General features: G+C 40.4%; 1 protein-coding gene across 1 annotated transcript in view; it reads right to left on the bottom strand.

Moving 5' to 3' along the window:
* MSH4 (MUTS-like protein 4) overlaps window positions 1-22,659 on the bottom strand; it is a 438,807-nt gene extending 416,148 nt beyond the window's left edge. Inside the window, exons 1-4 of the mRNA XM_089373522.1 lie at window positions 22,333-22,659; window positions 20,890-21,093; window positions 20,657-20,692; window positions 20,069-20,181 (exon numbers count right to left, since the gene is read on the bottom strand). Of these exons, the coding sequence (XP_089229648.1) occupies window positions 20,069-20,181; window positions 20,657-20,692; window positions 20,890-21,093; window positions 22,333-22,398 (419 nt within the window). The 5' untranslated portion in view covers window positions 22,399-22,659. The remainder of the gene's footprint in view (window positions 1-20,068; window positions 20,182-20,656; window positions 20,693-20,889; window positions 21,094-22,332) is intronic.
* Window positions 22,660-26,977: the final 4,318 nt, after the last annotated feature.

The following is a 26,977-nucleotide window of genomic DNA, read 5'->3' as shown; positions in this document are numbered from 1 at the left end:
ACCAGCGTATATCCAAAATACTTATGATTCAGTTAATCCATTAAATGTTGATCTTTAGTTAGTGTATCAGAACTTCATTAACCATATGAACGGTAAGCAGGTGCAGTAAAATAGAACAAATCATCACACACAAGAAGCACACATGAACACCATGGTATAAGGTGGAAACCCAAAGTGGGTGAAAACCACCTGCTGCAATTCGTAATAAGAAACTTCTTTTACAATGTACTGGTGCAGTCCTTTACCAACACGCAGGCTACAACCTGCAGAAGGCTACAACCTTCTCTCGTTCTCCAGATTCTCCTGGAAGGGAGCTCCAACCCCCTTTGCTCTTGTACTAGCTAAGATACTAGTACGTAGGCGCTGGCCTACAATCTTCCCTCCTCTGGGTACTACGTTTCATACATTTTCAGACTGGATACTCCTGAAGCACAACACATAATTTGAAAGGCCACATTTCATTCAATTTTCATACTAGACCCATAACTATCATTGAAGCTCAAAACAATCACTACTAGCATCATCAATTTCTAAATCACTGAAACACTGAAACCCTGTCAACAACACAGTCACCAGAACACAGAGCAGACACAGAACTCTGCAAAATCACTCAGACCCAACTGCAACTTAAAACATCAAACTTCAAAATGTATAAGCTATTACAATGAATCAAACCCGTGTACATACGCGCTTTTTCCAAGGCCAACCCGCGTACAGATCTAAAAATATTTTCTTATAACTTTGCAGCTGTACCAGACATCAGTCATACTCATAACATTTATATTACATGCGTCAGTATGCAGATCTAGAATAAGCATAATCAACCATATAAAGATAGTTCATTTCAAACCATTTGATCCCGATCTCTCCTTAGATCTTGTTCTCCATCAACCGATGAGATCCCACCTTAGCTCAGATCAAGCAATGCATCATCAACCCATAACCTGCATACTGGATCTCATACTTCATCAGATATTCAAGACTTTCTTGATGCCCTTGCCTAATGATCTTCCTCTCCTTTTATAGTCTTAGGCCTTGCTCAATACCACGGACCAAAACCATAATAAAACAATACCATCGACCCAATACTTGGGATCAACACTTATGAGTGCAAGACCACGGACCAAAACCATAGGTCTAAATACCACGGACCCAAACATAAGCTTTCCGACATGTACGCGCTTTTCCGTGCATGAAACTGCGTGTATACCCTACTTGGTATATAGTGAACCTGCGTATACGCGACTTGGTATATAGTGAACCTGCGTGTATACCCTACTTGGTATATAGCGAACCTGCGTATACGCGACTTGGTATATAGTGAACCTGCGTGTATAACCTACTTGGTATATAGTGAACCTGCGTATATACTCTTCTTTCTTCATTCTTTGTAGTCTGATCATCAATTCTTTGCTACTGATCTGCTGCACTATGATCTACCATCTGTGTGAATTGCCATCAAGGACAACACTTGTCTCATAATGCCAACAATCTCCCCCTTTGGACTTGATGGCAAAGCTAACTTGTCATACTTAGAACTTGATCTTCTTATCCCTTTGAGCTGTCCTGCATCCCATGCATTTAGTCACATCTGTAGATTGATCTAGTTATATGTAAGTGAGATGTTCTTCTATGAGAGGGTTGCCATCAAGTACAACATATGCATCATAATGCCAACAATATCCCCCTTTGGACTTGATGGCAACAACACCAAATCACTCTCCCCCTTTGACATCAAGGGCAAAGGGCGAACCAAGATATTCTCTTTCCTTGATAAACATTCTGTTGTCCATACTCCCCCTGAGTACCTGCTGAAATCTCTGAATATGCTCCCCCTTTGTATATGCCAAGGTGTACCAATCTGTCCATGCACCCTCTGAGTACATGCTGAAGCTCTGCTCTTGCTGAATTGTGTTGTTCATGCTCCCCCTGACTGTAGGCAAGATCTGCAAAAGATGTTCTTCAAGAAGAACCATGACTTATACATCATAAAAGACCTTCCTATCACCAAAAGACTCAATACATACATCCATTTCCCAACCAAGTGGGGATATACTAGAATTGACTCATCCACCCAACCAAGTGGGGATACATCAAAAGTTTACACATGATAAAACAAGAACATTACATCTTCATCCCAGGCATAGTGGGGAAACCAATATAGGCCGTTACATGACCTTGACACCATGAAAGAGATACCACAAAAGAGATATATGACATAGAGACGAAATATCTAGAGCAAGACTTATGAAAGTCACCAATAACTGATATTGGCAGCATCTGTCAATCACCATTCAGATCAACAACCAAGAGATCCTTCTGTTCTCCTTTTGCCTTTGTTCCACCTGAAACCAACAACAACTGTGAACTAGAACCAAAAGCTTCTAAGATAATGCCAACAATGCATCATTGGAAGTTTATCTGCTCCCCCTGAACCTGTGCCAGATGGTCTCTGTCAGACCCATATCAGAATCTTCTCATTCTGAGTTTGACCCACTGATTTCCTTCAAATTATCATATACGCGACTGTATCCACATAAACAAGCGTATATACGCGGATAGTCCTTATGAAACTCGCGTACAACCATTTCCATATCAGCAACCTGTAAATGTCCTGTAACAAGGTATGTCTGAACATAGATGTCAACTCCTTTTCATCATGAAATCATTCACATTATATGTGAAACCACCATAGCCATTACATCAATGTCAAGATCTACATGATCCAAGTATCATTACTTGGGAACATCTGCATCAATCAACATATGTAACTATCAACCTATCATCATATAGATAAGAACTCATCATCATGTCTCCAACAAAGCAACTTTGAGTAGTCATCCATGTATCAGCACTATGTATCTCGAGCTCAAGCTCATTTGACAAAACTTCTTGATATCATCAACAGCAACAATCCTTATCCACAATAGTGCCTGCATCATGCTTATGACGACAGCAACATATGAGTGACTCATCATCAAGTGAGGAAGATGTGTATTCAAGCTTTGTACTTCTCCTTATCCTTATGAAGATCACCATGTAAGCACCATATATGCATCATCAAAGAATCAACCATAAATCTGATCTGAACATCAACTATGTAACCCCAAGAACCATATGAGATTTTATCATGGACAACTCATAACCACATCATAGCAAGATATATCATTTAGCCATATAAGCATCATCACCAAGGACTATTAACCATAATGCCAACAACGAATTATTAAAGGCATATGCTCCCCCTCAACATGTGCCATCTGTTAGATCTGATCATGCATAATAAGCATCAAGACATCATCATCATCAAGTTAGGATCAAAACACTTCTAGACATCTTACAAGTATCAAAACATTTCCACACATCCTCATCAGACTGTAACTATTAACCAATAGAGCAAATAATGGACTTGAACATAACAAATCATTTTCCTGAACCTGTCCCTATTGCATTTCTTCAGATAATCATATACGCGACTGTGCAGTATCCAACTCGCGTATATACGCGACTTCCCTTTATGGAACTTGCGTATGAGATTCAAGACACTGAAGTTTTATACTTTCAGCTCCCTCTGAGTCTGTGCTGCGCTGTATCTGAGTACATTGTGTTGTGCCACATCTTTCTGTCTGTACTTCCTTCTTCTTCCATATCTTCAAGTGTGATATTGTTTTCTCCTTTTGGTGTGAAGTCCGTGCTTTGTTCCTGCATTCCTTTGCTATATGTCCAAACTTGTTACATGCATAACATCTTACATGTTTCATATTCCTCCTGTAGCAATCAGCAGCTTTGTGACCAAACATATTGCAAGCAAAGCAATATCCATTAAAGTACCTTGAATGTGATGATCTTTCTGCATGATGGTCTTGAAACCTTCTTCTTCTACATCTAGCTGCAACATATCCAAGATTATGACATACATAACATTCAACATTATTCATAGGAGTAGTAAAAGATTTTCTTTGAAGAATCTCTTTCCTTGATTGTTGATGGGGTTGACTTCTCATCTCTCTTATCTCCTTGTTGATCATTTTAGATTTCTCTTTAGAGTTCCTTGCCTCACCTTGTGAGCTAGATTCACCTTCAACAGATTCATGAAAACCAAGACCTGTCTTGATAGCAGGAGACCTTTGACTACTAAGAATATCATCCAAGGCTTTAGTACTATCTTGAAATCGCAACAGTTTATCCTTTTCTTCTAATTTACCTTTCAAGATATTTACCTCAACTTGACATTGTTCTTCCTTTTCTAGACATTGCTTCTTCATGTCTTCTTCAGCTTTCCTTCCTCTTCCAACTGATGCCTTAGTTTGAGAATCTCCTTTTCTTGTTCTTCATTCAGATCCTGCTGCATTTGACGAATTCTGAAGGCACATTCCAGCTGATATTTTAAGCTGATAACTTCGTTTACTTGTTTTTCAATAGCTTGGAGTAGATCTTTATTCTGCTTCTTTGATTCTTCAAGATCTTCCTTTAGCGAGCAGTTCGTGGCTTCAAGACTTTCATAGTAACTGGATCTATCTCTGAGTTTCTTGATGGTTGTGCTTCTTTCATTGACTTCATCTCTTAGTGATGTTACTTCATCCTGCAACTTTTGACATTTGTCCTTGAATAACTTCCTTACCTTGTTTCCTTCCTCCAGTTGGGCCTTATGTTTGGTAGCTTCTTCTTTGAAGTCACATTCCCTTTTGTTCAATAGATCTTGTTGATCTCTGATTTTATCTGAGAGCCTTTTAAATTCTGCCTCTATTTGATATCTTTCTTGTTCACCCATAAGAGCAAATTCAGTTGTTTCGCTATCACTTTCATCTTTTCCAAATGGATAGATAGCAATAACATCAGAGGATAGCAAATTCATACCTGATAGTTCATCTTCATTCTGAAATGATTCTGAATCTGAAGAGCTTCTTATACTTAATCCCCAATCGATGCTCCCACTGTCATAGTTCTTCTGAGATGTCTTCTTCTTCTTAGGTGCTTTCTTCTTAAGCTTATTTCCCATAGTTCCACAGATCTCCTTCAAGCGATCAAGCTTCTACCAAAGGACCCGCTCTGATACCAATTGTTGGAAATAATACTGAGAGGGGGGGGTGAATCAGTATTATTAGATCAATAAAACTTTTTCATTTCCATACTTAGATACATATACGCTACTTCATTCAAGGGAAACCGCGTCTATACGCAACTGTGTCTAAAGCAACCAACGTATATCCAAAATACTTATGATTCAGTTAATCCATTAAATGTTGATCTTTAGTTAGTGTATCAGAACTTCATTAACCATATGAACGATAAGCAGGTGCAGTAAAACAGAACAGATCATCACACACAAGAAGCACACATGAACACCATGATATAAGGTGGAAACCCAATGTGGGTGAAAACCACTACTGCAATTCGTTTCTATCTTCCTTTAATAAGAAACTTCTTTTACAATGAACTGGTGCAGTCCTTTACCAACACGTAGGCTACAACCTGCAGAAGGCTACAACCTTCTCTCGTTCTCCAGATTCTCCTGGAAGGGAGCTCCAACCCCCTTTGCTCTTGTACTAGCTAAGATACTAGTACGTAGGCGCTGGCCTACAATCTTCCCTCCTCCGGGTACCACGTTTCATACATTTTCAGACTGGATACTCCTGAAGCACAACACATAATCTGAAAGGCCACATTTCATCCAATTTTCATACTGGACCCATAACTATCATTGAAGCTCGAAACAATCATTACTAGCATCATCAATTTCTAAATCACTGAAACACTGAAACCCTGTCAACAACACAGTCACCAGAACACAGAGCAGACACAGAACTCTGCAAAATCACTCAGACCCAACTGCAACTTCAAACATCAAACTTCAAAATGTATACGCTATTACAATGAATCAAACCCGCGCACATACGCACTTTTTCCAAGGCCAACCCGCGTACAGATCTAAAAATATTTTCTTATAACTTTGCAGCTGTACCAGACATCAGTCATACTCATAACATTTATATTACATGCGTCAGTATGCAGATCTAGAATAAGCATAATCAACCATATAAAGATAGTTCATTTCAAACCATTTGATCCCGATCTCTCCTTAGATCTTGTTCTCCATCAACTGGTGAGATCCCACCTTAGCTCAGATCAAGCAATGCATCATCAACCCATACCCTGCATACTAGATCTCATACTTCATCAGATATTCAAGACTTTCTTGATGCCCTTGCCTAATGATCTTCCTCTCCTTTTATAGTCTTAGGCCTTGCTCAATACCACGGACCAAAACCATAATAAAACAATACCATCGACCCAATACTTGGGATCAACACTTATGGGTGCAATACCACGGACCAAAACCATAGGTCTAAATACCACGGACCCAAAAATAAGCTTTCCGACATGTACGCGCTTTTCCGTGCATGAAACTGCGTGTATACCCTACTTGGTATATAGTGAACCTGCGTATACGCGACTTGGTATATAGTGAACCTGCGTGTATACCCTACTTGGTATATAGTGAACCTGCGTATACGCGACTTGGTATATAGTGAACCTGCGTGTATACCCTACTTGGTATATAGTGAACCTGCGTATATACTCTTCTTTCTTCATTCTTTGTAGTCTGATCATCAATTCTTTGCTACTGATCTGCTGCACTATGATCTACCATCTGTGTGAGTTGCCATCAAGGACAACACTTGTCTCATAATGCCAACAATCTCCCCCTTTGGACTTGATGGCAAAGCTAACTTGTCATACTTAGAACTTGATCTTCTTATCCCTTTGAGCTGTCCTGCATCCCATGCATTTAGTCACATCTGTAGATTGATCTAGTTATATGTAAGTGAGATGTTCTTCTATCAGAGGGTTGCCATCAAGTACAACATATGCATCATAATGCCAACAGCTTGAGGGTCACTTGGATGATACACAGAGTGAGTTCAGAAGTTCGATTTTCTGAAGCAGAGTAGCTGCCGGGAGAATATCGATAGTGAGCTTGTGCAATGAGGGGCAGGGATAGTTGGGTTGGAGTATCTTCTCCAGAGCCTAAGATATGCAGCAAAGAGGCAGAGAGACACTAGGAGGCATTGCAGGATCCAGGAGGGGTTGATGCTGAGCCAGAAGGGCTCACGCAGAGGTTGACGTTGAGCCAGAAGGGCTCACGCAGAAGCATCGCAGTTCTCCAAGAAGAAGTCCGAATTTGCTGAGGGAGCTGACATTTCTGAGCCAGGAGGGCTAGAAACTGCTCCAGAAGGCAAATCGATTCCCAATTGAGCTTACGCTGGACCCACACAGAGGCAGCGCAGAAATAGTAGAGGACACATTGGTTTAACTGCCTAATCAGCCGGAACTTGCCGGGTAGAGTGAGGTAATCTCACAAGTTTCTTCTGCCAGTTTATTTCTCTGAAACTGGATTGTCGAGAGGGCATCCAGAGTTGTATTCAAAAAACTATTACATAATAATAAAAACCCTCAGATCTACTACACCGGTTTTCCCGCATTAGGTTTTTTCGGGGACATTTGTCCAAAAATAACTCACTTGTATGTATCTTTCTCTACTGTTTTGTTCTTGTTTCGGCATATAATTTAATTGGTGTAGGTTGCAATGTATGTATTTCGATGTTTGTCGTAGGACACTACAAATAACTTGTTCATGTAAATCTAACAAGTAGAAGAAATATCATCAGTGTTGCAGTAGGAATTCCCGGGTTTAAGGAATTTTCACATGGTATCGGAGCGAGTTCAGGTGAAGCAAAAAGAACAGTGCCAAAGAACCCAGCACTGAGCAAAAGAGGGAGATCGAAATAGCTGCAGGAGGCAGCAGTTCAAACCCCAGAGGATTTGCGTAGTCCAAGCTAGGAGGGCAGAAGTTCAAGGCAGACTCTCTTTGAGTGAGTCGACAGAGAGAAGGGCTTCCAAATCGAAAACTTGTCGTGGCAGAGGGAGCAGCGTTGAAGTCTCAGCGTGAGGAGGAGCTAGTGGGACGCAGTTTTTCTAGAGGCCGTTTTGCTAGGCAAAAAGACGTCAGAAGAGAAGAGAAGCACAGTGAGGCAACTTTTCCTCAAAAGACTTCCCACCAAGAAGTTCGTTTTCTTATTGGTTGAGCAATAGCAGTAAGACGTAGAGAGGAGCAGTTTGACAGATTTTCGTGGCAGAGATGGCAACCAATGGCTTGAGGGATCAGAATAGATTGGACGGAGCATCCAACTATGTCATCTGGAAGGCAAAGATGTCATTCCTTCTAGATGAGCATGCCCTCAAGACATATGTCGACACCGTGGTGGCTGTGTCTGCAGATGCAGATCCGCTAAAGAAGTACAAAGCAGAAATGGCGAAGGCAAAGCGAATGATCCTCAACGGAGTGAAGGATCATGTAGTCGGTCACATCGCTAGTAGAGGGACTGCTACAGAGATGTGGGATGTGTTGTCTACGTTGTATCAGGGATCTTCCGAGCAGTGGAAGATGTACCTTGAGTAGAAACTGAGATCTGCTCAGATGCAGAAGGGGGAGTGTGTGGATCCGTTCCTCACAAAGCTTCAAAAGATGCGAGATGAGTTATCAGCTGTGGGGTCTACACCTCAAGATTCCGATTTGGTTAGACTGGCCCTCAATTCTGTCTCAGATGAGGCGCAAGTCTTTGTCCAAAGTATCTTGGGCAGGGCAACTTTACCAAATTGGGATGAGATGTGGGCAGATCTTAAGCAAGAGGAGCTGAGGAGAGATCTAGTCAAGTGTAAGCTTGATGGAAGCAGCAGTAGTGGGTCGAATCCCAAGGAGGAGGACGATAATGGAGCCCTTGCATCAAAGGGGCAGCAGGAGCAGCGAAGGCGGAAGAAGGACGTCTCGAAGATAAAGTGCTTCGGTGATATGGGTCACTAGTGTCCTCTTAGGAAGTAGGACAAAGATGAGAAGCACAATCCGAAGGCTGCACCCGCAAAGATCGAGGAGGAGGAGTTTGCCATGAAAACTGAGATACCTCTAGGAGGGAGGTGGGTTGATTTGGAGTTGTAGTTCGAAAGAGCTATAGATGGGTAGGATCCTTGAGGAGCCCACCTCTCGGATCAATTCCTTGCTACGGGAGCCCAGATCAGAAGTAGCAGGATGGCCTAGTGTCAGATGGTGCCGAGGAGTTTCGAAGAGACAGTTGTCGTGGCTAGGAGTGCCATAGACTGAACATCGTAGAGCAGAGTTGGCAGTAGTGCAGATGGCACAGAGCAAAGGTCAGCAGCAGTGCAGAAGATTCAAGAGGGTCAACACAGAGACTAGCAAAAGTCAGGCTCCAACATTCACATGGTATAATACTAAACAAAGTTAGTTCAATAATTTGGGATGTTTTTCCATTGCTGATGCAGTAGCAGCAGCAGTTTGCAGTGCAGGGCAGTTGGCAGTGGCAGTGCCAGCAGCAGCACGGATGCAGAAATTCAAAGGGAGTTGTAGTACAGATGCAGTGTTGACAGTGACAATGTCAGCAGCAGTACAGTTGCAGCGGTAGCGTGTTGAAATTTCTAAGTTTACTTAGTTAGAAACCCTCCATGCACTTTATCTGATTTATTCCTACCTACTTGTTATTTTACTTAACAATTTATTTACAATGTAAATACTGAAAATAAACACTAGTGCATGCCCAACATATTACAGATCATCAACTAAAAGAAACAGAAACAAACACGCCATATGACACCATTATTTTTGGACTAATGTCCTCGAAAAAACCCAATGTGGGAAAACCGGTGCAGTTATCTGAGGGTTTTCTTATTAAGCAATATCATAGTACAATCTGGGTGCCGAAACTAGCCTACCCAACAGAGAATTTCCTTGGCAGTAATACCTCTCAGTTTCTGACAAATCTCCTGGCTGAAACCCCGGATAATCCTTCCGGCAGCTACTCAGCACAAATCTACCCCTAAAACCCCAGCATCAGCCTCTCTCTGGACTACGTCAGCCCCTCTCTATCCCACACTAGCCCTGCGTCACCCCAGATGGGTCTGCGTCAACCCTGGGATGCCCTGCGTCAACCCTCTGGCTCTATACGTCAGCAACGCTGGCCTCTCTCAGGCACTGTGCAGCTCCCGACTACCTCTGCATGGCCCTGCGTGAGCCCTAGCTGGCTTTGTGTCACTCTCCTTGGCTACTACGCTACTCTCCTGGCACTATCTCTGCCTCTCTGTCTCTCTGTACTCAAATGCCCCTGCATCTCCCGATCACAAATTCTATCTCTCTTAGCAAACCCCGCTCTGGAGAATAGAATGACTGATCACTCTGGTGTTTTCTCAAGTGACCCTCAGCCTCCTCTTATACTTTTCCTGTTGACATATCAACAGCCGAGATTAAGTCCCTAATCAACAACTAAGATTAGATTTGGCTTGATCCATGTCTTTTGGACCATTCTAACACAGTTTCATATTAATACACATTAATATTTTATTTTCCCTAAGTTTAGACTTAGGGACTCCATTAAAAATATTAATTATTTTAATATCTCCTGAACTGTTTAGAATTTTCCCAAACCCTTTTTGGGTATTGGAGATCTCATGTGCGCCAACCTCTCCACCAAATTTCGTGGCTAGAGCACATCCAATGCTACCCCAAATCAACACTCCCTCTTAGCGAGGATTGTGCTCTAGCAATACTCCTCATTGAGTATTACTCTGATTATCCGGCATCGGTCCTTGTGCTGATGCTAGGCCTGCTACCCACCATCCTCTGCACTGTTGTATCATTTACTACTGCCCATGGTTCTGCTACTGCCACTGCTGCATATGTACGACAGCTCCCTCTGCATCCATGCTACTGATGGTCCTTTCTCCCAACACTGCATCCGCACTGCACCTCCTCTCATAATGTTGCATCGTGCTGCCCACTGCTACACTGCAACTCAGTTACTGAGAAGTAAGTAACTGATCTCCAATTTGACCTCTCTGTTGGGCTAGAGACACCCACTGATGTTGAAGCTCCCTCTATCGCTAACAAGTGCTCCCTCTCTGACCTCTGCGCTGCTGCAACAACTCCCTACATCTCGCACTGTTGCACACCTCTCTGTGCCATCCTGCACTGGTGCAACACTCCTGTGCCTCTCACACTGCTGTAGCCTACTAGCCTCGCGCTGTCTCGAGACTCCTGCACTGTATCTCTCTCTGTCACTCCATCCGCATCCATCTCTACTCGACTCAGCCAGTCCTGCTACTCCTCGTCAAGGCTCTCATAGCAAGGTCTAATCCAAGAGGCTAGGTACCTTGAGGATCCTGCCCCTCATCACCTGTAGTCCGCCTAACTACAGCTCAATGTCTCCCCACTTCTTCTCAAGTGGTGCGTGTGCACTCATGGCACAGTCATCGTTTGTCAAAACTTCCTTCTCTGCCCGTGCTGGCGCTGCCTTAGTCTCGGAAGAATCTCCCTTACTCTTCTTCCTTGGACACTAAGTTGCATAATGACCTAGCTCCCCACAGTGGAAGCACTTGATCTTGGAGAGATCTTTCCTCTTCGCTTCTCCTGCTTTCCCTCAGATGTTAGGGCCACATCTTCCTCCTCCTGCTTGACTTTGATCCCCTTGCTGCTGCTACCCGTCTTCGACTGTCGTCTGATCTCTTCCTGACGAAGAGCTTCCCGCATCTCGTCCCAAGGTGGGAGAGTCCCTTTGCCCACTATACTCTGGACAAATACCTCCCAGTCTTCTGAGACAGCATTCAGGGTTGTCCTCACCATCAGCTCCTAATCCGGTGTTGCCTCTATAGCAGTCAACTGATCTCAGATCTCATTCAGTCCTCCGAGGAAGGTCTCAATCGGTTCTCCCTTCTTCATTTGATATGACCTCAACTGATTCTGAAGCAACATTCTTCTCTGCACATAAGTATGCTGGTACAACTTCTTGAGAGCCTCCCACATCTCAAATGTCGCTTCCTTCTCGGCTATGTGTGGTACTACATGATCCTTGGCCCCGTCAAGGATGATGCTCTTGGCCCTCGCCATTGCCTCCTCGTACTTGTCATTATCATTGGGGTCGACTGGGATAGCTATTACCTTTAAGGCAAAGTTCTTGACATGATTCCTGTCAAGTACGGATAAGATTCTGGCCTTCCAAACTGCGAAGTTCGACGCTCCGTCCAGTCTATCCTGGTCTCTTACTCCGTGTAGTGCCATGATGCTCCTCTACTTCCCTTCTGGAAGTTCTCTGTTCCACTCCTCTAAGTCTCTACTTCCCGTCTGGAAGTTCTCTTCTGAACTCCCTCTGAGTCCTGATTTCCCTCTTGGAAATCCTTCTACCGCTTGTCGAGATGCCCCCTACTCTGATCGTCTTGTGCAACCGCACCACTAATCCAGGTTCCTCAACTAGAAACCCTCGGTAGCAACTCCTCTTTGCAATATTCCCAAAGCCTTCTAAACCCCAGCAACCTGAAGGTGAGAGCTTCTAGGCTCTACGCAATCCCGGCACCAGCAACCCGGCCTCATCAGCCTTCCCAGCTACTGCGTGGCTCTGCGTGAGGCTCCCTTTGCCTCAGCTTCTGCGTTGCCTCTTCTCGACTCGCCCTTGATGACGCAGGCACTACATCACCCTTCCCTTGTTGCTGCTCTGCTAGAAACAACTTCTGTCACCACGAGACAGTTGTTTTCTGTTGTTATTGCTCCGATTGGCTGATGTCCTTAGTCCTCCTGTGATCTGCAATCACGCTTTGATACCATGTTGAAGTTTCTAAGTTTACTTAGTTAGAAACCCTCCATGCACTTTATCTGATTTATTCCTACCTACTTGTTATTTTACTTAACAAGTTATTTACAATGTAAATACTGAAAATAAACACTAGTGCATGCCCAACATATTACAGATCAGTAACTAAAAGAAACAGAAACAAACACGCCATATGACACCATTATTTTTGGACTAATGTCCCCGAAAAAACCCAATGTGGGAAAACTGGTGCAGCGATCTGAGGGTTTTCTTATTAAGCAATATCAGAGTACAATCTGGGTGCTGAAACTGGCCTACCCAACAGAGAATTTCCTTGGCAGTAATACCTCTCAGTTTCTGACAAATCTCCTGGCTGAAACCCCGAATAATCCTTCCGACAACTACTCAACACAAATCTGCCCCATAAACCCCAGCGTCAGCCTCTCTCTAGACTGCGTCAGCCCCTCTATCCCACGCTGGCCCTACGTCACCCCAGATGGGTCTGCGTCAACCCTGGGATGCCCTATGTCAGCCCTCTGGCTCTCTGCGTCAGCAACGTTGACCTCTCTGAGGCACTGCACAACTCCCGGCTGCCTTTGCGTGGCCCGGCATGAGCCCTAGCTGGCTCTGCATCACTCCCTTGGCTATTGCACTGCTCTCTCGACACTATCTCTGCCTCTTTGTCTCTCTGTACTCAAATGCCCCTCAGTTGCATCTCCCGATCACTAATTCTATCTCTCTTAGCAAACCCCGCTCTAGAGAATAGAATCACTGATCACTCTGGTGTTTTCTCCAAGTGACCCTCAAGCCTCCTCTTATACTTTTCCTGTTGACATATCATCGGCCGAGATTAAGTCCCTAATCAACCGCTAAGATTAGATCTGGCTTGATCCATGTCTTTTGGACCATTCTAACACAGTTTCATATTAATACACATTAATATTTTATTTTCCCTAAGTTTAGACTTAGGGACTCCATTAAAAATATTAATTATTTTAATATCTCTTGAACTGTTTAGAATCTGCCCAAACCCTTTCTGGGTATTGGAAATCTCATGTGCCCCAACGTCTCCACCAAATTTCATGGCTAGAGCACATCCTATGCTACCCCAAATCAACACAGCGCAGTAGTTGATGGATAGCATGTCAGACATCAGCAACACAGAGGGAGATGTTATAGAACAGAGTGATGCTTCAGCAGGGTGCATTGCTAGAGCACATCCCTCGCTAAGAGGAAGTGTTGATTTCTGGTAGCATCGGATGTGCTCTAAGTCTCAAATTTTGCAAGGAGGCTTGGGCACATGTATTCCAAAGAACCCAGAAATAGTTTTATTAAAATAATTAATTATTTTTAATGGGACCCTAAGTCTAAACTTAAGAAATAAATTAATTAATGGATATTACTCTAAATGTGGGTGTAACTTCTAGAAGAAGACTTATTAAGCAAAAATGATCTTAGCCATCGATTAGCTTCTAATCTGGGTCGTTGAATGTCAATGAAGCTTGAGGGTCACTTGGATGATACACAAAGTGAGTTCAGAAGTTCGATTTTCTGAAGCAGAGCAACTGCTGGGAGAATATCAATAGTGAGCTTGTGCAATGAGGGGAAGGGATTGTTGGGTTGGAATATCTTCTCCAGAGCCCAGGATACGCAATAGAGAGGCAGAGAGACACCAGAAGGAGGCAGCGCAGGACCCATGAGGGGTTGACACTGATCCAGAAGGGCTCACGCATAGGTTGACATTGAGCCAGAAGGTCTCACGCAGACGCAACACAGTTCTCCACGCAGACGTCTAAATTTGCTGAGGGAGCTGACATTTCTGAGCCGGGAGGTCTGAAAACTGCTCCAGAAGGCAAATCGATTCCCAGTTGAGCTGACGCAGAGCCTTAGAGGCTAACGCTGGGCCCACATAGAGGCAACGCAGAAATAGCCAGGGACATGTTGGTTTAACTGCCGAATCAGCCGGAACTTGCCAAGTAGAGTGAGGTAATCTAAAAAAATTTCTTCTGCCAGTTTATTTCTCGATAATTGGATTGTCGGGAGGGCATCCAAAGTTGTATTCAGAAAACTACTACATAATAATAAAAACCCTTAGATCTGTTGCATCGGTTTTCTCGCATTGGGTTTTTCCGGGGACATTTGTCCAAAAATAATTGTCACTTGTGTGTATCTTTCTCTATTGTTGTGTTCTTGTTTCGGCACATAATTTAATTGGTGTAGGCTACAGTTTATGTATTTCAATCTTTGTCGTAGGACACTGTAAATAACTTGTTCATGTAAATCTAACAAGTAGAAGAAATATCATCAGTGCTGCAGTAGGAATTCTCGGGTTTAAGGAAATTTCACACTCTAGTGTCAAGGGTCTTTGTCATGGTCTTGGTATTTGTCAATTGAAGATCTATAAGAATAATTTCGTTTGGGTTTTCCTCTCAAAGAGTGAGAGGTTTTGGCCCCGGCTGACAAGCCTATATATTGTGTCTCTTCTCTTTACTGTTCATGATTTGGTAATTGTCTTGATGAAAAGAACACAATAATAACTCAAGAAGAGAAGATCGTAATCAAGAAGTAAAAAGACTATCACAAGCAATTATCATAAGTAGAGAAATCACCTAACTATTGATACCCTAGATTTCTCAACAGTAGTGCCAACCCTAAAGCTAATGGCCAGTAAAGGAGATCCCACGGGACTAGGATACAAGGATAACCACAAATACGGGCAATGGAGACAAGAGTATCGACCTAGCCCACTCTTTCCACCGAATCCCCCCACCAATGCATGCCCAAAAGTGCCCATGACAAGTAAGGAAAATTACTCAACTATACCAATGAAAAGCTATACCTTCGAGGTCGGGAGGCCCACCTTCAAACATACAATCATAACAAGTGGGGTGGGCGAGGGACCACATGGCTGTCTCAGGTGGCGGGGATAATGGCACATCAAGCTATTTGGTGGCTACAAGGGGCTATTGGCTGTGGGCTGAGGACCATCTAGGAGAAAAAAATTCCCCTATATACACTACCCACGAGTGGTGCGTAACAAAAGTGACTATAAAGTTTTTAATATTTTTTTATCGAAGCCACTTAATAGCACCTTTTTTAATTAATTATTCACTATCACTTCTAAATGTTGCTCTTTTTACCCAAATGATAGTCAAACAATTAGATTAATTTATCCCCTTCTTCCCTATATCCTACGAGCATCAAATAGGCTATTAGGTCGATGACCATTCATTACAGTCCTGCCTTCCCGAAATTGTTTGTCCTCGAGCAATCCAAAACCTGCATACCAATTTCATGATCCAAAACATGTCTATAGAATGTTCCGACATATAACTATTGTACGATTTCAACCCAATTGAACCCCATATTACTTCCACATTTTGCCATAGTACCTGTTACCCACCATTTTGTGGGTGATATCCCTAAGATAAATTTTTTTCTCCAAGATGTCCTCAGCTGACAGCCGGCAGTCCCTTGCAGCCACCAGCTAGCTCATTGTGCCATTTCTCCGCCACCTGAGCCAACCATGTGGTCCCACGCAAATCTGCCATGATCGTATGTTTGAAGGTGGGCCTCCCGAACCTAAAGGTATGCCTTGTCATTTGGTAATTGAGTATTGTAGTTTGCTTATCATGGACACTTCTGGGCATGGATTAATGGGGGAATTCGGCGGAAAGAATGGGTTAGGTCGGTGCCCTTGTCCCCTAACCCCTTTTGGATATTAACCTTGCATTCTAGTCCCATGGGATCTCTTTTACTGACCATTTGGCTCTAGGGATGGTATTTCATGGGAAACCTCGATTCTAGTTGCGTGGTCCCACTCCCTTATATGCTTATATTACCCTCTTTCCACTCATTATTACCCCATTCATCATTTCTCCCACTTGGGTCCACATTCCTCCACTAGGTCCACATAGGGTCAACTGCCCACACCTTGGGTCATGACCTGGAATAAAGCCCAAAGGTTGATGCAGCTAAAAAGAAAAATAAAAGCATATTTGGCCACATTCAACAGGAAAATGTACCACAAAATGCAAAAGATGGCCGAAACAAACACATTTAGCACGTGGGCAAAAGCCAATACATGAGCTCTACCCCATCATCATGGCCATCACCCTAGTTCCTACAGGTTCTATGAACCTCCTTCATCATATAGGAACCCATGATTGTCCCAACCCCTGGTGGGAAATGAACCGCCCTACCTTTAAAGGGGGTATTCATTGCTATATCTTATACATCATGCTCTTACCCTTTGAGCCTCGAGCAGTTAATCAAAGAAAATCATAAAAAGGAAAAAGGCATATAAAGAAGGGTGGAAAAATCAAGGCCGAGGCACCTCATGTACCACAATTGCTCCCTCCTATACATTATAAACCCAAGTGTGGGCTTCCCTCTTATTAGCTACCCTTGTACCCCAGCATGTGACCCAGGGCTGCCCCTTCTCATCCCCTACTTCATTCACCTATTGTCACATGCCACCACCTTTTGAAGGATGTACCTTGAATATATTATCCCATTTAGAAGTAGAAACCACCTAATAGGATTCTTGGTTAACCCCATTTGGAGTTTAGGAGACATTGGCACATCCCAAAGCCCATTATGAAAAGGCAAGCCATTATGAAGTCCCCACCTGTGGTCCGTGATTGGTAAGCTCATTTACTCGATTTCTCGATTTCTCTAATGACTTGTTGTACTGGAAGGCTAGGGGACGCATTGGATATTATGCAGGATTGCAGATGGTCTCCATCTTGGGTTTGGTCTCCCTATACGGGGTCCTAATCCTCCAAAGGGCTACATTGGCACATGTAGGGTGTGTGTTGAGAGCCATGGGCCTCCACAGCAGCAAACAACACTCCATGGATCCCCACAGCCATTCAGAGATTGCTCATGGTTCACTTATTGGACGAGGAAGATGCACCTGATCCATCATGCCCAGCTGGCCCCATATTTGCACCATACACTTGGCAGATGATCTAGGACTTACACGATGATGTGGCATCACCTACACCATCATTCTAGCCCTTGCAGGCAATCTACAGGCATCTTCGATTTGTTTGGAGACCCATGAGGACACTTGGGTGCCCCCACATGTCATTTGGAGCACCACAGGTTACTACAAGGGGCCAACTCCTTGTACACTGCTTTTGAGGATTCTACTCTTCATTGTGGCACCCATGTACCTCATTAGGCCTCTTAGAGGGCCCTACGACATGCATAGATTATTATTTGAACTCTTGAGAGGCTTATTCTTTCATTTATGAGCTAGTTTGGTGGGCTTGTCACCAAAAGTTGAATTATTATTTTATTTTTGGGGCTTATGTAGGCCAAGAAGGCTAATTCGAACTCCTCATTAGTGTATAAATACAAGTGAGATGAATTCATTTTCTCAACATCACTTTGGATTGAATCTTTTCTCTCTTGAGAATTTCACACTTTTTCTAGAGGATGAATTGGAGCTTTATGGATGAATTTTGATGTGTGGATATTGGTCTATCTTCTCTTGGAGCTTCTCTTTTGTCAATTGTGGATGGTTGGATATATTCTGTTACATGTAAGTATATACTTTTAATGTTATTCTTGTTTTACTTTGGCATATACATTGGACTAGGATTTTCGCTATTTCTAGGGTTAATTGCTACATGCATTTATTGCTTAAAGTTGTGGAATTTTGTCTCTATAGCATCTCTCAATGTATGGGCCATGTACTGTGAACGAAATCTCCTAGGGGTAATTCTAACAGTGAATTGACCTTGATAAGCCATCTCCTTTGTACATCGAAGTATAAAAGCTACAAGACTGCTTCTCTTTGACCTAGAAGGCTAGCAAAGCAGTCTTGAGGCCTCCTTGACCAAGAACCAAGTTGGGTCACCTAGGGCATCATTTCCTGAATGAACTAGCCCTCCACCTGGAATAAAGCCCAAACCTTGGGTCATGACCTGGAATCTTAAACACATTGCGTTGGTTTGTGCTGAGTTTGAGGGCCAATTTGTATCTATGGCAGCCATGGGGGGTCTTGGGATATGTGGAGGATGATTTGGATGATTGATGATGGTGTCTCACTCTCTTGGTATTCCTTGGGTGATGTGGGTATAGCTTGAGTGAAATATCTTGAAGCCTGATGCAACTGGAATGAAGGTTAATTGCATTTTTATTTTGATATCACTTTGATGGCTGAGGGTTTTATGACCCATTTTGTAACTTAAAATTTCATACCCACATTTCATGGAAACCCCTTGGTTCAAGGTATGGGTACTGTTACCGCTCAAACTAGCAGGGGATCCCTAAAGGGCAAATGCTAGGCCAATGACAACAATGGAGACTTAACCCACTGTCACAGCAGCTAAGGCTCCCTTCTATTTATGGACTTTCACCGGTAACAGTACCCATACCTTGAGACAGACTAAAAAGCCTCTATGAAAAGTGCAATGGTTTAATAGACATAAAGTAGGTGTAACTCATGCGTGCAGTATGGATGCATGAGCTGTCCCTGGACAGATTTAAAAGGCAGATATTTAATTTTTAGTACACCTGTTTTTTCTAGATTTAGAACATACTTTTCCACTTTTAGATTGTGTTTTTATGTTCTTTTATTAGGTGTTGATTTAGCTTTACGTAGGTGCTACTCTAAATTTAGGTAAAGCACACGAGTTTCCAGAGATAGTAGAGGGTGTTTTTTTCTAGGAGAAAGGTGCTTTAATATAGGAAGCCCTTTCATGCAGGCTGGGCTCTCTCACGTAGGTGCACCATAGGGATGGTTGACATTGATTGTAGAACCTAGCCTTCTTCATCCATAAAAGGAGGCAGCAGGGTGGGTTACACGTACTCACAACATATTTGCTTTGACCTGTTTTTTAAAATTTAATTGTGTGACAATAACCTGATTGCGCTACCATCATATTAAGACAAAAAATAGTCCTACCATTCTGCTACCAAAAGCAATGAAGACAAGTTAATGCAACCCATAAATTTCCCTTCTATGTGGATTCTAACTTTCATATTATTTTGAAAAAGGAAATCTTCTAAAATAAAACTTATTTCTTCAGGTTTCAAAGTCATTCGACAAAAAGACTCATATCATTTCTTCAGGGTTCAAAGTCATTCAACAACAAGACTCATAGCAGTTACAACAATATTCAGAGAAATTGAACTTAAGTGAAGAGAATAGCAATCATTCCTCTTAACCACTTCAGTTAAACCTCGTTAGCATACATATTTAAAATTACTGGAAAAATGACATATGAGTTGAACCAGTAAATTAAAATTATCTCAAATATGTTCTACCTAAAAACTTGAAGCAAAACCACATGTTTTTATTTCTTGGAATCTGAGGCAAAAGTGGCTCTTATATTAGCTCGTCTTATGTCGTTAAGAATTAAAAAAGACAACCATATAATCCACAAGACAAAAGCTTAAACGGTTACCATTTAATACAAGCTGCAGCTGCTGCAAGGCAAAGATAGTATTGTTTGGAATACGTATCTAGAATTAGTGCAGAGGGCTCCTTGGCAGCCAAACTTTTCACCATTATAGCTCCCTGCAAACATCACATATTTATTGTGTCATATTGGTGCTTCATAAGAAGATGAAATTGATCGGTACATATCATTACTTGTTTATTGTTTTATAAACTGGTGCTTATGTTACTACCGGAAGAATATAATTACTTTTACGGCTTACCGGTGTAGACTAGAGAAAAGCTCTTGTCTAGCTAAATGATCTTCTGTCTAAGCAGCAATGCGTATAAAGAGCAGAAAGGCTAAATAACCCACAGAATAAGAGAATATCTTTTACGGTGTGGCTGAAGTGATTTTCCCTAAAACGCTGTTTAGCCTATGCCATTAGAGAATGACCCTGTCTTCCAGCATAACTATTTCCCAACATTAAGTCATGATGTCGTTGATCCTAAATTATGCAATTAAAGAGTGGTTATGTTTTGCTTGTATTATTAGTTTTCCTATATTTAAAAAATATCCATGTCTTTAAAACCCAAAATGACACTACACAAGTACCTTTGTGTCGTCAAAGCAGCTTCTCGCCATGATCACCTGCAAACAGAGGTAGGATAAAACAGAGTTAACTCAGACCTTTGTAACTGAATTTAATTTGACATCCAAACAAAGCCACGTTAAACTTAGCGCTCGAAATGCCTTCATGCATATAATATGCAAATAGTAAGAAAAAAATTAAAAAGTTTGCTCGAATAAAGCCAATGCGAACCTTAATTTTTCATTCCCTTTGTTACCTTGTTAGTCAAAGAGTATGAGCTATCAACGAGAGCAGACACGCCAGCCATTCCCTCTGAAGCCATCTTAAACGGTGTAACAATGATATCCGTTGGATCATAATAATGTAAGAGCGTTTTCGTATTCTGATACGAGCGACTTGTTTCAATGAACTGTGAAAGATGGAGTGCAGCAGTCCTCAAATCAAATGCCGCTAAACCCACCTGCATTACATATATTTTAATTGAAACGGTTCACAGGATACGAGTATATGATAAACAGAGTAAAAGATTATACCTCTGTCATTTATTTTAAGTGCTTTAAATAAAATGTCTCCAAAACTACTGCTATTTTGGTGCACCCGGGTTTCAATGTACCAGAAATTGAACCAAAAACTAAATCAAAAGGTTCACATCAAAATAGAGCAAAATTCATTCGGAAATTGAGAATAGAAGCCGATATTCATGCCTCTTTAAGATTGTTCTTTCCACGTCTTCCAAACACGATTAAAATATAGCACATCCAGAAATTATTCAGCTATAATCCTTTAATTAGTGATAAATGAATTCGGATGGTTGTTCATCTCTTTGGAGTTTGAGGCCCTCCCAAATTACTGCAAATTTCGGTGTCATAGGTTTGAATAGATGTACAGAACATTTCCCTGTGCCAGACACTGAATAGAAAAATCAATCAAAAGGTTCTTATCAATATAGAACCAACTTCGTGTGGAAATTGAGAAAACGAAGCCGAAACCCCTGCCTGTCTAATAATCTTCTTTCGAAATCGTCCAAATGATGGTTAAAATATAATAAGTTCATTTATCATTCGGTTAAAGTTCGCTCAGTTTCTGTCATTTTTTGAAAGTGCTTTTATAAAGCCTCTTCAAAACTACTGCAATATTCGGCGTCGTAGGTTCGAATAGCGCTTCAGAATGTTTCCGTGTACCAGATCTTGAATAGCAAACTAAAATAAAAGGTTCTCATCAAAACAGGCCAAATTCACGTGGATAATGAGAAAAACGAGCCAAAATCTATGTCTCTTTAATATTGTTTTATTAACGTCTTCCAAAGAACGTTAAAAATGTAGTAAATCCATAAAATTATTCAAAAATACCCTCTAGTTGACGATATACAAATTCAGGAGGTTTTGTCATATCTTCTAAATGTTTTACTAAAGCCTCTTCGAAACTACTGCATATTTCTATGTTACAGGTTCGAAAGGAGATTGAGAAATTTTCAGTGGACCAGATATTGAATAACAAACTGAAGTAAAATGCTCTCAAGAAAAAAGAACCAAATTCTTGTGAAGATTGAGAAACGAAACCGAAAACCATGCCTGTTCAATGTTCTTTCAAAATCTTCTGAAGATAGTTAAAATAAAGTCAATCCGAAAATTATTCCGGTAAAATGTGCTACTTAATGATAAATAACATCAGTGCCACAAAAGAAATGAAATATTTCGACCTCTTTAGCTCTGTTTTCGATTATTCCTACAATAAAGCTAGAACGATCCCGCAATTCCCTGTCCATTTTCTGCAGAGAGAAAGAACCGTCCGAGACTTCTCAAAGGTTCGAGCCGCGTGGGCGCACAATTCTACATGGAAGAATAATATATTTCATAAAACTTGAAAATAATGCGTCTTGCATCGATGGAGAAAATATGTAGAAAACCGCTCTGTAAACAAATGGCACTTCAGTCTTCTTCTACGATTAAATCCTCTGCCCCGGCAAATAATTCACGACGCAAAAGATAATATAGCATGCTGACCTGTTTTTTATTCGCTTCCCATGACGGGTGCTGCATGTGCGGGAAACGTCACGAGCGTGTGGGAAAACGCTTAAAGATGCGACTTAATATTTTATTTATATCTTAAAATTGTTTTAACTTTTTATAGGTGAAGTCATCTTATTTTTGGGAACTACTATTATTATTGTTGAAGTAATTGTTAGGGAGAGAATCATAAGATATTTTAAAAGAATTGAGCAAATGAGAGTAGATAGATGGCCTAATGTTATATTCAATAAAGGCATGAATGAAAGAAAAAAAACATGAATAAAACAAAACTACACATGGATGCAAAAATGGAATATCTATCTTAATGTTGTCCCATCAATAGCAAGGCTTTAAAGAATTTTGTTATGAAAAAGTTTATGGGGAAAAGCGTTGAGTAGAAAGAAGAAATATTACATTGAGAAATTCAACCCTACATGTGATCTACAACAAAAAGAGTTCATTGGAGCTAGCATTTCGTGGAGGGCAAAAGTTCTTATTGCTCAATTAAGGACCAACTCACATCAACTTCGGTGTGAAAAGGATGCTGGAAAGCGTAAAGAAGCTTGGGAAGAACGAGTGTGTACATTTTGCAAGTTTGGGTTGTGGAATCGGAAAATCATTTCATTTTTTGATGCATTCAAAGAGATGTACATTTGCAAGTTTGGGTTGTGGAATCGGAAAATCATTTCATTTTTTGATGCATTCAAAGAGATGAGAGATAGTTATGGGAACATGTTAGCATAGGACGGTGGAAAAGGCTTAAAAAAGCTTAGGAAGAACGGGTGTGTACATTTTGCACGTTTGGGCTGTGGAATGCGAAAAACATTTCATTTTGTGATGCATTCAAAGACATCCAATATAGTTATGAGAACATGTTAGGTTCTCATGTTAGCATCATTTTCTTGGCATTGTCTTTTTAGCCAAGGGTTTGTTGGAAGGTTGGGACAGCTCATCATCAATTTGAATCGGAAAATGATTGAATTGCAAAAAGCCAAAAACAATGAACTAATGGTCTCATTTTGTGATGCATTCAAAGACATCAGATATAGTTATGAGAACATGTTAGCATCAGTTTCTTGGCATTGTCTTTTTAGGGAGGGGATTGTTGGAAGGTTGGCACAGCTCATCATCAATTTGAATAGGAAAATGATTGAATTGCAAAAAGCCAAAAACATGAAACTAATTGTCTCATAAACTATTTTTAATCTTGTAAACCTTAAAATATCATTTCATTTTATTATTATAAGAGTAACTTTATTGTAATTGAAAGTCAATGGTGATATATAATTATATTTTATATAGTTAAAATTGCGCTGAGCAATGTTTATAAAATAAGTGGGACTCGTCTCAAGTTTAATAAAAACATAGGTTTAAGTTTTATCGTCAAATTTTAAAAAAAAGTAGCGTCAATTAAAAGCATGGTTTTTTTTTTTTTTTTTTATGATTTTATGAAATTAATGGAAATTTTTTGAAATTTAAATTATAGTTATTAAATTTCAAAATTTAAGATGTTACACAAGTTTTTGAAGATGTTAAATTTATTTAAATTATTGAAAAGAAAACATTATTAATTTCAGATTTTTTAAAGAAAAAAATACTAAATTTTTAAAATATATATATATAATTGTCATCTACTTGTTAAGTGAGTTTGTGTGAGATTTCTCTTAGGCATTCACATCATATAATTTTAAATTAATATATTTTTTAAGTTTAAATTGAGTAGTTAGGAAATGGGTTGTCTTTTTTATAATTATGTTTTAATTCCTACATACAAATATAGTAATTTGTTATAAATATGTTTTATTAATAATTATTTATTAATTTTATTAATAAAATTTAAGGAATTATATATATATATATATATATATATATATATTTTAATATTTTAAAACATATAATTAACTAATAAATAAATAATTCGTGAATTTAATTATTAAATATATAATTTGATGAAGTAAAAGTGTTATGTATATAATTGTATTGAAAGGTATTCTCTAATTTGGTAGGGTAGAGAAAGAAAGAAATAAATAAATTATTTTAATGTCCACGAGGTTAAAGATAGCTTACGGGACAAATTGTTTCTTCATATACTTGATGTATTTGGCCCTTTTTCTGTGAAGCTTCAAAATAAATTCTCAAGCTTCTCGACAAACCCCTCGCTAAATAGATTATCCCAAGAGCTAGCTGCCAGCATATCTGCATAACTTTCCTTGTTGTCATTGAAGGCCTCACATTCTAAAATGAAATGTTTTTATGTTTCCACTTTTCCGGAAGAACAAAAAATGCATACTCTTTCCTCCCACACTTCCTTTCGCCTTTTCGAGCGCCCTGTTTCACAATGGAGTTGATGAGAATTAGTCCTTAACTAAGCAATAAGAATTTTGGCTCTCCAAGAGATATTGGCCTCTATGTATGCTTTTGGTTGATGACTGTGAGTGGGATTAAACACTTCAATATAATATTTTTCCTTTCTTCCTAACTCCTTATCCCAAGTACGCTTCTGGAACTTTTCCATAACAAAAGCTTTTATCTCTTTGTTGTTTATGGGACACACGTTCAAGCAAATACCCCATTTACTAAACCATTTGTTATTTTGTTGCATCCAAGTTTTTTTTCTCTTGCGCAATCTATCATTAAAGACAACCTTAGGCCATCTACCCTCTTCCATTTATTCAATTTTTTTTAAATACCTTATGACTCGCACCATAGCAATTGTTTCAATAGGAGAAGTCCCTGTTTCACTTAATAAGATATCATAAGGAACTGCACTTTTAATCTTAAATTTGTTTGTAATCAAACGCTTCTGAATTTTCTCAATTTGTCTCCACTACATGTAGGATGTACTACTAGCCCATAGTTCACAACCATAGAGAATCATCGGAATCACTAGAAGCCCAAAAAGAGTTTGGGTGGTTTTCCAATCCCATAACTCTGCCTCTCTACACCTATTTTGAAAAGCATAAAATGCTTTCCAACCCCCCAAAGTTCTTCTCTTTCTACAACCATTCCAGCTTAGATTTTTGTTGAACTCAATTCCGAGGTATTTGTAATCTGCAACTTCTTCCAGAATGTTGCCTTCAAAGTAGAACTTATGTTGGTTATGTTTTATTTTCTTAGAGAAGACCACTACTTTCGTTTTGTTGATATTGACTTGCATCCCCACACTTCTACAAAAATGCTCAAGGGATAGTAAGCATTCTTGCAAACCAAGAGTCGATTTAGCAATCAGAATAAGGTCATCTGCACACAAAAGAAGCCTTATAACAAACTTTCCCAAATAGATACCATCACCCCCTTGGGAATTTAACCACTCCTCAAGCTTGTCGATATATAAACCAAAAAGGGTAGGAGACAGTGGGCAACCTTGCTTGACCCCGATATCGCTTCTAAAACTTTCAGAAATGCCTGCTGACGTTCTAATTTTGACTTTTGCCTCTCCATACATCCTATGCACAGCTACTCTCAAATGTTTAGGAACCCCAAGTTCCTCCATTCCGTGCCAAATCTTATCCCTAGGAACCGAGTCAAATGCTTTTCTAAAATCAACAAAGCAACAAAGACTTCTTCCTTTTTCTCGCAAACTTTTTGATGATGTGCCTTAAAGTTATACAATGATCGACTGTGGAATGTTTAGGTCTAAAACCTATTTTCCCTTTAGCACACTTATCTCTTTCTTCTACCTACTTGCTAATTTTGTTTTCTAGCATGTTTTCAAATAGCTTTGCAAACAAAGGGTTTATCATGATGGTCCTATAATTGGAGAGATTATTGATGTCATTGCTCTTGGAAAGAGGTATTGCCAGACTAGGTGTCCAATCTGTGGGGAGCCCTTGTTGTATGATGTTGTTAAAGATTTTTGTAATGTGAGGTGCAAGAATCTTTGAGCTCCGCTTTAGATATTCTTCTTGGAGTTCAGCTAAGTCTTTTTCTTTTCCAACACCTAACTTCTTGATACCTATCTCTACCTCTTGTATCGTGAAGAGTTAAATATCAATGTTGACCAAGGGGGGAGGGTCAACCTTGGGGACCTGCTCATATAGTTGTCTTGCATAGTCAAACCATTTAGAAGTTGTAATCTTATTTTCAATTTGTATCTTTTTCGGTTGGAGCTCCTTCCAAAATATTTTGGGATTATTTTTCCCAAGGAAGATTAGTTCTTCCCTCCTTGAAGCCTTGAAATCGACCTTTTTCTTGCTTAGTAACTATTTGTAAGCTTTGAGCTTTATGTTATCCTTGTTTGACTCTTTCCACATTCTCCTTGCCTTTTTGCATTCCTTGTCAAACCAAGCATTAAGCAGAAAGCAATTTGTTTTAGACTTATTAATTTTTGCTCTT

This window comes from Pinus tabuliformis, chromosome 6 (genome assembly GCF_031772625.1).
Source record: "Pinus tabuliformis cultivar Carrire ecotype Pingquan chromosome 6, CPIR1, whole genome shotgun sequence".
Lineage (NCBI taxonomy): Eukaryota > Viridiplantae > Streptophyta > Pinopsida > Pinales > Pinaceae > Pinus > Pinus tabuliformis.
The sequence above is the reverse complement of the archived record's forward strand: the minus strand, read 5'-3'. Positions and strand labels throughout refer to the sequence as shown.